General features: G+C 36.5%; 1 protein-coding gene across 12 annotated transcripts in view; it reads right to left on the bottom strand.

The window, feature by feature from the left end:
• The window catches only part of ARHGEF28 (Rho guanine nucleotide exchange factor 28), a 373,512-nt gene that overhangs the window by 55,542 nt on the left and 305,683 nt on the right, over positions 1-12,287 (bottom strand). For 10 of the 12 annotated variants that reach the window (XM_056824748.1, XM_056824751.1, XM_056824746.1 and 7 more), the window contains 6 exons: positions 11,595-11,686; positions 10,016-10,198; positions 7,890-8,021; positions 3,080-3,180; positions 391-429; positions 227-274 (listed from right to left, as the gene is read on the bottom strand). In XM_056824748.1, coding sequence (XP_056680726.1) covers positions 227-274; positions 391-429; positions 3,080-3,180; positions 7,890-8,021; positions 10,016-10,198; positions 11,595-11,686 — 595 coding nt within the window. Of the gene's footprint in view, positions 1-226; positions 275-390; positions 430-3,079; positions 3,181-3,203; positions 6,904-6,928; positions 7,294-7,889; positions 8,022-10,015; positions 10,199-11,594; positions 11,687-12,287 lie in introns of those variants that run through there. The other 2 variants (XM_056824754.1, XM_056824753.1) reach the window with 2 other exon arrangements.

Genomic DNA, 12,287 nt, shown 5'->3' with positions numbered 1-12,287 from the left:
CCCTACCAAAGCGTATTTAACAACATCTGAAAAGAGGTGAACTGCGTTATGGATCTAGAACATCAACCCATGTAAATGTAGTTCTTCTAAATCAGTCATACCTTACAGTTTGGGGGTTCTTTCCTTTTGGAAAAGTCTTAATTATTCAAGTTCGGGAATAATTAAATAAGGTAAATTACATGAAGAGAAATATTCAAAAGGTCAAAACTACCAAAGGGATCATTACCTGGAGGCTATACAAGAGACGAGTTAAATTCTGGATGGCTTGTATAATCTGAAACATAAGATCAACAATGTCAGGTTTGGGGTTCAATTTAAATTTTAAAATTTCAGTTTCAATTTACCCCAGTAAAAGATGTAAATGATATATTTGTGGGAGAGGAAGCTCACCTCTGCCTGTGACGAACCTGGAAAATCTATGTATTCAGCCTACAATAAATAAAAAAGACAAGAGATATGAATGCAAATAACTACGTACACCTTGGAAAAGGCACACCATTTGACTTTAAAACAATGTCTAATTCCCCATTCCCCAAAGAACCCCTGTTGTACAGGCAACATGTTAGATGTATAAAGAAAGTGAATCTCTCTTAGCATCTCTAAAGTGCCTTCCAAGATGACAGGCAACCTCTAGCTTATCCCATTAGGATGTGGGTTTTGGAGAATATGGGCATGATTTATCTTTCTTTGTATACACAGCACTTAGCACAGTATCTGGCTCAGAGTAGGCACTTAATAAATGTTTGTTGACTGGCTGACTGACCTTGCATGTGCCCAGTGACTCAACAACTGAGAAGCTGGCTACACCCTTAAGAAAGAGCCCATCGATGAAGTTTTCTTCTTTTTTTTTTCCATTACAGTTCCTACCTGCTTGGAGTCACTTCACTACTGTATCTTGCCTGATAGAAGGAAAATAAGGAGAATGACAGAAGATGAAACTCTGGTTGGCTAGTTGGCTACTTGCTAGCAATTGAAAGGATCTGACAATTTAGGGAAGTTTAAACTGAGATCTGCAAAAAAACTACTGCATTATTGCTAATATATCTAAAGAAGAGAGAGAGACAGAGATAGACAGAGACAAAGACAGAGAGACGGAGAGAGGTTATTTCTTTATAGCTAATTTATAGAATGTCCCATTCCATTTTCCCTCCCTCCTCCATCGTTATAAGAATTAAATCGAAAATTGCTTTACTGTATCTATTTTTAAAATTATATCTATAGAAATCTGAAGCAAGAGGAAGAGAGAGGAACATGCTGTTTCTAGATAATTACCACTGGCTTCCCATGAGTTTTGAATGGATCAGGCAAAACATTATTTACTATATGAAGAATCCTTTAATGGGGTTCGTCAGCCACCTTGTGGTAAATCTGGAGAGCTACAAGGTTGATGGTGACCAACAACCAAAGTATGCCTCCTATTTAGATTTCAGATTTGTTTCCATTTTTTTAATGGAAATGCCAAAAAGCCTATACGTAGATAACTGGAATAATAAATTCAAAAGCAGATTTCTTATGGTGTTTTCACTGGTTAGATGGCAAATGACCCCTCTTTATGGCTCATTTCATTTAGGATCAATAGCAAAATCTTCCCAGAATATTGCTCTGGGGCAAGGCTAGTTGTCTGTAAGTGGAACATTCAAATTTGATCCAACTTTCCTGTCCTTGGAAATAAAGGGGAAAAGCCAAGGCATAAACCAGGTCTCCATTACAGAGAAAAACACCACACACCACAACTCTATTGGACTTCTGAGACACAAAAGCATCTAAAACTATGAAGAAATCCTTATTTAAAAAAAAAAAGGTAATGCAAGGCAAAATTTAAGAAATCAATAATAAGCAAAACTTGAAATCAAAATTAATAGAGCAGAATTTTTTCATGGTAATGTATATATGGGGATATGTAGTCTCGGTATTTTATCCACATGAAATCAAATGGGTTCATATAAATCAATTTCAATAATTATATTCCTATTTTAAATATGGGAGGATTCTAGAAACCTGCACCAAGTTATGCTATAGTAGAAAACACACTAAACACAGGATCAGAAGACCCAGGTTCATATCCTGTTTGTACTACTTACTACCTATATGACCTTGGATAAGTCATGTGATGTCTGAGCTAAAGTTCCCTCAAAATTAAAAAGAGGGTGTGTGTGGTTGTATTAAAATTTAGTCCTTAACCCTTTTTCTGCAACATGGGCCCCCTTTTGTGGTCTGTTGAATCCTATGAACCCCTTCATAGAATGATACATTTAAGCAGTTTAAGAAAATGCCAAATTTCAATTATAAGCTAGTCAAAATAAAGATATATATTATTTTTCCCATCTAAGTTTAGAAACTCCCTGAAATCTATCCACATAACTCTTGGAGTCTACAGACCCAGGTTAAGAACTCCTTAACTTGCTTTTCTCCAAAGTCTCCTCTGTATCTAAATGATGTGCAAGAGAGAATGCAGAACTCAGAAGCCCCTGCCCCATGACCTCAATCCCATTTCATTTAAAGATAATCAGAAGTGTCTTATGTGGAAAAATATGCAGTGAAGAAAAAAGGTATGTTCATATGCTCAAATTTAGCATTATCCAAAGTGAGATGCAAAGCTTACACCCTCCTACTACCTAGAAAGCACAGCTTAGTTTTAAGATTCCCCCCAAGACATAAGTAGATCCTGGGGAGGACAGTAGAAAGAACATGGGGTCTGAGTACTCGGGAAGAGAGTCAGGAAGTCCAAAAGGAAAGAACAGGCAAGAAGGAAAAATGAAAAGAAAGCAAAAGAGGTCATTGGATGGGAAACAAAGCGATGAATAGAAGGCGCATACACACACAAGTGATTCATCAGATTTTGAAATCTTTTTAATGATTTTTTTCATCTGCTGTTTTGTGGACACCCACATAGTATGGCAATTCATATGGATGTTTATATTGATGAGGGAGAGAAATACAACTTAACTTCAGAAAAATACAAATGCAAATATCCCTGATATCATTTCTCTTGTCATTTATGGTGCAGGAAATTCCATTTCAGCAAACTTTTATTCTATAACACTGTGAATGTATTTTACTAATAGATCAGTAACAATACCTTCTCCCCTGCATCAGGGCCTGCCATGTTATTTACAATACCACGGATACAGGATTCCATATTACAAGATTCTCTTCTTCCTTCTCCTTCGGTAACTTGTGCTAAAAGTGCACCATTTAAGACAGAAACAGAAAGAACTTATCAAACCCATGAAAATATACTAGTTTAAATTATGAATAGATGTTAAATATTTGATACATAATATCAAATAATATTTATATTACAAAATGTATAATTATATTACATTTATTTAAATATTTACATATTTAATCCAGAACATCAAATAATATTTCTATTTATAGGTACTAAAACAGAAGATGGCAAAAAAAAGAACCAAATACAATCCCTGCCCTCTTGGAGCTTACATGCTAGTAGAGAAAAGAATGCCAAAAATCTTTCAAAGAGGGAACTAGATATTCCAGTAGATAGAGGACTAGACCTAGAGTCGAGGAGATTTGAGTTCAAATTTTGGCCTCTGATATTTACTAGCTGTTTTACCCTAGGCAAGTCACTTAACCACTGTCTGTCTGTGTTTCCTCATCTGTAAAACAGCACCTACATTCCAGGAATGTAGTGAGGGTAAAATAAGGTAATATTTGTGAATCGCTTTGTAAAACTTAAAGCACTATAAAAATACTAGTTATCACCATTGTCATCATCAATACTTTTGATGGCTTTTTTTTCTTTCTTAAAGTGTTAAGATATGCTTGTATGGTCATTGCAGGCTGGATTTTATGGTTTACTCCCACTTAATCAGGGAACATCTTGCCAAGAAATGAATGCGGATTCATAGGGCAGAAGCAATGTATTCAGAAATTCTTGGACGACAAGGAGCGAGAGACAGTAGGTTTCCCAATAGACAAAAAAGTGGCAGTGCGCAAGGCTCTCTTGTAGGGCATGTGGAGAGCAAATGACACAAAGAGATGGCAAAGCATATAAACAAAGGCTTCAGAAGCTAAAAATGAGGTATTTTAATAAGGGTCATGAAGATGAATATCTATTGGATTTTAATGCATACTGAATACTCTCAATATTTTTCACTTTTTCAAATTTATTATTTCTTCATTTTTTCTTATGCTACAAATATATACTGAATAGTCATTTAAATGGAAAGAATTAAGAGGGTCAAAGTGGGAAGTGCACAGATATAGAATGCTGCATATATTTTCGGAATTTTTCAATGTATTGAACAGTTTTTCTTTTTGCCTTCTTCCCATTATTTTTCTTTCAAAAATATCATTTGTTGTAACAATTAGCCCTGAAGTTGGAATGGGGGAAATATTAAGAGAAGTTTTGTTAATATGATAACAAAATATATCAATAAATTTTATTTAAAATAGGTAGTTATCTGAGGAAAATCTGAAACAATTTCACACATTTATTTAATGGTAATCATTAAGATACCTTTATAGGATTTTAATTTACTTGCCAATGCATGAGAGCAGAACTTAAACCCTATCCACCTTACATTTAAATAACACTTACAATTTTTCAGTTTTCCCATACAGTGATTTATCTCCTCCCTATCTAATTAAGGTTCTGATAAAACTTGTGTATATGTTGTGACATTCTCTTACAAAATCATATACAAGAACATTCAAGAACAATGGGTCTATGATCCCAAAGCTATGGGAATACCCATCATCTTAGGAAAAATCAAGCTGCCTTTCATTTGGTAGAAAAGCAATAGGGCAGAGGTGGCGAAACTATGGCATGGGTACCAAAGATGGCATGCAGAGCATTCTCTGTGGGCATTCATTCACCCTCCCCTTCAGAGTTCATTACTAGAAAGGCAGAGGGACTCGGGCAGAACTGCTCCACTTCCCCCTCTCCATCTGAGGAAATATTTTACCATCCCTCACCCCCTCTGCCAATGGGGGTGCACAGGGGATAAGGTAGGAAGCTCACAGGTGGCAGAGCTGGAGGGGAGCAGAGTGCTTGGGCCACTCCCCTCTCCCTCTCTATACTCACTGAGGACATTCCTCATTCCACTAGCCCCTCTGCCCAGCAGCTCAATGGGAACATTTTCTCCTTCGCCTGTGTGGGGTAAAGGGGGAATGTGGGGCATTCCCAGCACTCAGTGTGTGGGGAGGGCATGGCACAAGGCCAGGGAAGGGAACAGGCATGGCAATCAGTCTGGGGTATGAGGTGGGGGAAGGCCTTGCATTCTGTCTCTAAAAGGTTCACCATTGCTGCAATAGGGAGTTATCTGAAGCACAAAGAAATTAAATAACTTACAAAGGATTGTAGCTGTTAAGTATAAGGGGCCTGATTTGAACCCAGGTCTTCCTGACTCTAACCCAGCATTCTCCACTACTTCATGCTATCCCTTTCCTCTACACACACAGAGAGACACACACACACACATACACACGCTTCTTGGTTTCCCCCAAGGGAACATACTTATTTAGATATGTTTGTTTCATGTTCATTACATATTAGAGATCTTTAGCATTCAAGTGTCTAAAAGAACTCTGGAGCCCCATTCACACTTCTATGATGAGGAAAGAGCCCTTTCTTATGTATAAGTGGAACTTCTTTTGCAGTGGAATGAGCCAAAAGCTCTAAGTTAACTTGAGGAGAACTGTCCCCCCTGCCCTTTTTAGATAAATTTCACTTCATTCAAAAGAGGATTTCACTATTAGACACTTTACTTAATAGTCAATAAAATGTACTAAATGGAGTGCTAAAGAATCAAGTCATTTTTCTCTCCTGAGAGAAATGATAACAATATCATAAAAAGCCACAAAACCCTCAAAGGGATATTGAGTCAAATTAAGGCAAGAGAGGAATAGAGAAAGATTTCCCTCATTACTGGAAGTTCATTCAGTTTCATTCTGGTTAAGGGGTTTTCCAGCACAGTTCATTCTCAAGAAACCAAGTCTCGGGGCAGCTGGGTAGCTCAGTGGATTGAGAGCCAGGCCTAGAGACAGGAGGTTCTAGGTTCAAATCTGGCCTCAGACACTTCCTAGCTGTGTGACCCTGGGCAAGTCACTTAACCCATTGCCTACCCCTTACCACTCTTCTGCCTTAGAATCAATACACAGTCTTGATTCTAAGACAGAAGGTAAGGGTTAAAAAAAATAAAGAAAGAAACCAAGTCTCTCATGCCAATAATTCTGGATTAGACTTTGGGAATCTGACTCAGTCTGAAATCTTAGTATAACTTGAGCTTAACCTAGAGTAGACTAAATCCTAGGACATTCTCAGAATTGACCCAGTCACAGTCAAGTATCTCCAAGGCTCAAGAAGACTTTAAGGTTTGCTGAATTACCAGAAAAGGAGTCATCTTGGGCAGGAGTGAAACAAACACTCCTACCTCTATTCACTATCCTCCCTGGGGCCTCCACAGTGAAAACCAATATCCCCAGATATATTGACTCCAACACCCAATTAGGGACTGAGAGCACTGTAAATGGACATCGTTTCCCTCACCATCCCCCTGCTCTACATTCACCTTGATGACATAATATTGGAAAAAGCTTAATACTGAAGGATCGAGACAGTGGCAACAGGTGAAAGGAAATACATTCAGAATTTTCCTAAGCCCTGTGATGAGTCTGGGTGATGGAAGCAAGGAGACTTGGAACCACCTCAATCATGGAGAGGAAGGAAGAAGTGGTCATGTGTTCTCTGCAGCTGCAGGGATGGAAAAGAGGTCCTCTTCCAGTACTCCCTTGGGTGGAAAGGGAAGAAGCAGATGCCTACATATATTTTTAGATAGTACTTCCTCAATCACAAAAAAGTGATTCTTCTTTAAAAAGGAAATCACCCTGTGCAGCTCAATCTGGGATTTGTAGAAATGGGAAACATGTGTACACATTCTGGAAATAGAAACTGAAAATTAGACAAAGCAGGACCTGAGAAGAAAAATGTATGATATTATATAGTCTATAATATTTTAAAAATACCCTCCTGATTCTATTATCTTAATTTAAAAGGCACTAAATTTTTAAAGACATGCTAAGAGTTCATTTTTTCTCTCAAAAATTTGACAATTTATTTAGGGATTAGTCATTGTGCATTTATGGGTCTTTGGAAGGAGCTTTATAGCATCTATTCAGGTCCATGAAGACACAGTAGGCAAGTTTACCTCAATAACCTTTGCAGAAACTGTCAACCATCACAGTGCCCAGATTTTTGATGGTGCTTAGAAGTAAGAGCCATGAGATCTTGTAAGTTCATCGAAACCATTCTCCCCAACTCCAACCTTCCTACATTTGAAAGAAATTGGAATACACCCTTAACTGATTGGCTCTGAGCTGAGTTCTGGTGTTCCTATTCAGGAAAAATTCTTTTGACATCCTTACCTTTCACATCTGCTTAGTATATATATGTTTGGGGGAGGGGGAGCACACATCATTTCTAATTGTCTGGGCTTGTTGTTTCAGTGAGTACCCATGAAGCCAAAGTCAAGGGCTGAATTCTAATAGACACAGTTTGTGTTGCCCTGGTTAGATCTCTCTTCCATAGACTACACCTTTAGCCTCAACCAGTAACCTCATCAGCAGAGGGTTGGTGGGTCAGAAAATAGTGACAGCTCGTCCTCTCCCATCACCGTAATTAGAAAAACATTCATTCCCCAAACCTATGTCCTACCAGTGGCCATGATCATGTCATTTTTGCATGTCAACACATCTTTCTAATGAACAATTTGAGGTAAAGATAGAGAGATGGCAGAGATATGGATGACAGATTGAAAGAAAGACAGTTTCTAAGTAACAGGAGACAAATTCATCTAATAAAATCTCATTCTCCCCCAACAGCCCTGATTCTTTTTTAGTCCATTCCAAAGCCTATGTCCACTTACAAGCAGTAGAAGGCTCAGGTACTTCACTAGCCTGGAGTGCATCTGTAGAGCCTAATTCTCCACAATTCTCCTCAGATGAATGGTTTGCATCCCCTGTTTGTGTGGCCATCACAGCAACTTGAAGGCTTTCCGCTAAACAGACAAATGCACAAAGCAGTGTTAAGGAAGAGAGCTAAGTATTTAAGTCCAAAGGGTCTCATACACATATCAAAATGTTACCAGAAGTATTTTTTGAGATAGCAAAAAAACTAGAAACAAAGTGAGAGTCCACCAAATAGGTGATGACTGAACAAATTGTGACCTAAAAATATAATGGAATATTATTGTGCTTTTTGAAATAATATAGATGAAGAACTCAGAGAAACACGAGAAAACTTGCTTGAAGTAATGCAGAGAGAATTCGATATAAGCACAAAAACAATATCTATGATGACTACAAAATGACAAATAAGACAACACTGTAAGGCATTTGAACTCCAAATGTAATGGCCCCAATTAGCGGATGAGGAAATATGCATCCCTCACTTTCACTTGAGAATTGGAAGACTACCAATATGGAATCTGGCATTCACTGTCAAACATAGTGACAGTATCTCTAGGTTTTGAGGAAATGTGTTTCTATATTACTTGAAAGGATTCAATATTGGTATAGAAATGACTGTTGTATCTAAACACACATTTGCATGATCTATATAAAAGGCAACAATAAAACTTTTTTAAAAGCAAAACAAAATAATTGTATATACTGAAATAAATTATTTATAATTCAATCAACTAAGGTATATTGCTACAAGGTGATTATAAAATAATTATTTGGAAATATTAGGCATTCATGAAGACAGTGCTAAAGTATTTTGTTTCAGTTTAAAGTATATCAATTGATTGGGGAATGGATAAACAAATTTTAAGAAAATAATATAATGGAATATTATTGTATTATAAGAAAGAAGTGATGAATGTCAATAATTCAGAAAAAATGGAAAAATTATATGCAATAATGCAGAGTGAAGTGAGCAGAACGAAGAAACATAATACACATACAATGACAGCATGTATATGTATACATTTGGAAGTAAACGTGATATAAAAAAACAAAATATACCAACAGAAATAAAATATAATGAAAGAACATCAACTAGAATAAGGAAAAATATCATACAGGACCAGAAATATTTTTTTAAATTTTATAATATTTTATTTGATCATTTCCAAGCATTATTCATTAAAGACAAAGATCATCAGAAATATTTTTAAAAGAATTGATGGAGATAAGTAGGTAGCACAGTGGATAGAACTCCAGGTCTGGCCTCTGAAGGTCCTGAGGCCAAATCTGGCCTCAGACACTTCCTAGCTGTGTGACCCTGGGCAAGTCACAGAACTCTTCTTGCCTAGCTGTTGTGCTTCAGAGTTGTTACTACGATAGGAAGTAAAGGCTCAAAAACATCAACAACAAAAGAACTAATGGCCTTCTTCTAATATGAATACCCACTAAACGCTCTTAGGTATAAGAGGATGTGTTGGTTAACAATTTACTTAGGGCTGACAGTTCCGTTAGTGGCTTATTCAGCTTCTTTGGTGTTCTTTGTTCTCTCCCTGACTGCCTGCATTTAGGGCTTGTCACTGTTTGTCACATATCCAGGCAAAGAAAGGGCAAAAGACATAAAGGTCGTTGAACCTCTAACAACACAACAAGCGATTCTTAAGTGCTTACTCAGTGTATGGCACTGCCAAAGTTACAACTAAAGAAAAAAAGAAGTGAATTTTACTATCAGTATTCTAGTAAAAGTCTTAACAGGATGGATGTTCTTGACTAAATGAGTTTAACGCTATGTCTGGCTTTTAATCATGGAGAGTATTCTCATCACAGCAAATAGAGTGCCAGGCTTAGTTAGAATCAGGAAGACTCATCTTCCTGAGATCAAATCTAGTCTCAGACACATACTAGCTGTGTGAGTCTGGGCAAGTCACTTAACACTGTCTGCCTCAGTTTCTTAATCTATAGAAAAGAGCTGGAGAAGAAACTGGAAAACCACTCCAATGTCTTTCCCAAGAAAACTCCAAATAGGAACCTGAGGAAGAGAACGCAACTGAAAAGACTAAACAATAACACTTCTAAATCGACTTACCTTCCTTTAGTGCTGCTGCTAATAATGAGGCAGCCTGAGGGGCTTCTCCTGGATCAGGCTTAATAAGAAGATGAGGTTCTAGATGGACATCTTCAAGTCCACTCATCTCTCCAAGTTCTGCATAGATATGGAGCTTCTCTTCCAAGTAAGTGCAGATCTGTTGGTCCTGGTTACTAAGTATCTCTGCAACATTTATTTGCCAAAGTTAACTAAGAAAACAGTAACTCGAGTGAGATAGTGTGTTCTATAGAATTTGCAACCCTTAAAGAAAATATACAAGATATTCCAAATCATTACAATAAGAGTTTTTTTTTGGTGGGCGGAGGGTGAGGAACTCTTATAAATGTTAGCTACTGTTATTATATGGATGCGAGTTATAATTCCATTAAATCAACATTCATTAAGCTCCTCCTTTATGTAAGGCTATGTAAGGTGTTGGCCCATGAGTCACAATCACAAGAGCAGAAGTGCCTAACCTCAAGAAGTTTAGGCTCTGCTGGGCAAAGGGAGTGAGAACAGAAGTACTTGCCACAGTCATGTTGCTACTCTGCTATCTGGAGACAACTGTTATTTTCTCTTCAATCTTGAATGTAACATTAAGAACAGACTTTAGATGGGCTGTCATGACCCACCAATGAATATGATACAGAAGTACAATGTCATAGGTAGGTCTGAATACATTGGCTCGTCTTTTTCCCTTTATAAACATCCATAATCTTCGGACATCTCTATAAGTGCTTTTCACTAACTATGCCAATTACAAATATAGGTGTAATTGCAAACATAATCTAAATTTATAATATCATAATGCAGATTAAACTGTACACATATGACAATTATGTTGCATATACCATATTGATCATATTGTATAACTTGAGTATTATATGCTATATATAAATTATTTATATTGTACTGTACACAAAATATAGATATTATATAATGTACATATATAATATAAATGTTACTTATAATATATTGTATTATCATAGATAATATAAAAGTCATATAGTTTACAAGTGTAAATATATAAATATATTACTTATAGTTATTGTATTATGCACATTTTATAATATAAATATAACATAAAATGTTAACTTATAATATATTGCAATATATATTATATATCACATATTATAATATATCATTTGTAATATATCATACATTTTATGTGATATAAAAAAGGAAATATATAAAAATTTTATATATGAAATAATAACATTATATCAACTAGAAATTTTGTTGAAAAATGAATTCAACTAGAAGCAAGACAGGATATGTGTTGGAAAGAGCAGTCAATTATGAGGCAGAATGCTCAAGTTCTGGTCCTTGCCCTACAATGAATTGTCTCTTTGACTTTAGACAAGACACCTTGCTTCTCTGGCCTCTATTTCCTCATCCATAGAGTTGGACTAGATGATCTCTAAGATCCCTTCCATTTCTAGTGCTAGGGCTTCCTATGACTATGGTAATAGTATATAAAATAGAGTGGGTGATGGCACTAAAACCTCTGAAGCTCATCTTTGAAACAAACACATTTTATGACTAGACTGGGCAGCTGTGACTTAGGGATGCAGTATACCTTGACACTGCTGGATTCTGGCCACTCTTGCTTCAGTTTTCTTTTTATCCTCATCGGATTCACTCGTCCTTCCCCCTTCTTCCTCTGGGCAACTTGAAGAGACAATCATTGACAGAGACAACTTGAAATGAAATCCTTATGTTCTCATTTTAGATTCATTAAGAAACACACTGAAATAATGATTTATAGATTGATCTATGTAGTGCTATAGAGGGAAATTTGGCATATGGTAGATCCCTGCTGGATCCCATCCAGTATCAAGAGGACTTCATAATATTATAAGACAGTTCCATGGCTCAAGACCCAAGGCCAGTGTTACAATGAAGTTTCATTGTTGAAGAAAAACATGATATTTGGCAGCCAGTGAAATGAAACATGAACTTTTGCTTTCTAATACATTTACCCCTTTTTATTTGGGGGTGGGCTGCGGCGAGGCAGCTGAGGAAAAAGAAAACTAAAAACTGAGTACAACTCTTTAATGACATTTTAAGATTCACCAAATGGTCTGTTTCTTCATTTGAAAACAGATTATTCATAACCTTTGACCACTAATTTATTGAGGGAAATTTCTTGTTCTTTCTGTTTTTTTCTCTTCCTTCGTTCCTTTCTTTTTTTCTCATCTTTCCTTTCATCCTTCCTTTCTGCTTTCCTAGATGTATCATCAATTATTAATATTTTGGCTATTTGGGGTAT

This window comes from Monodelphis domestica, chromosome 3 (assembly GCF_027887165.1).
Source record: "Monodelphis domestica isolate mMonDom1 chromosome 3, mMonDom1.pri, whole genome shotgun sequence".
Classification (NCBI taxonomy): Eukaryota; Metazoa; Chordata; class Mammalia; order Didelphimorphia; family Didelphidae; genus Monodelphis; species Monodelphis domestica.
This window is presented reverse-complemented; position numbering and strand designations above follow the sequence as displayed.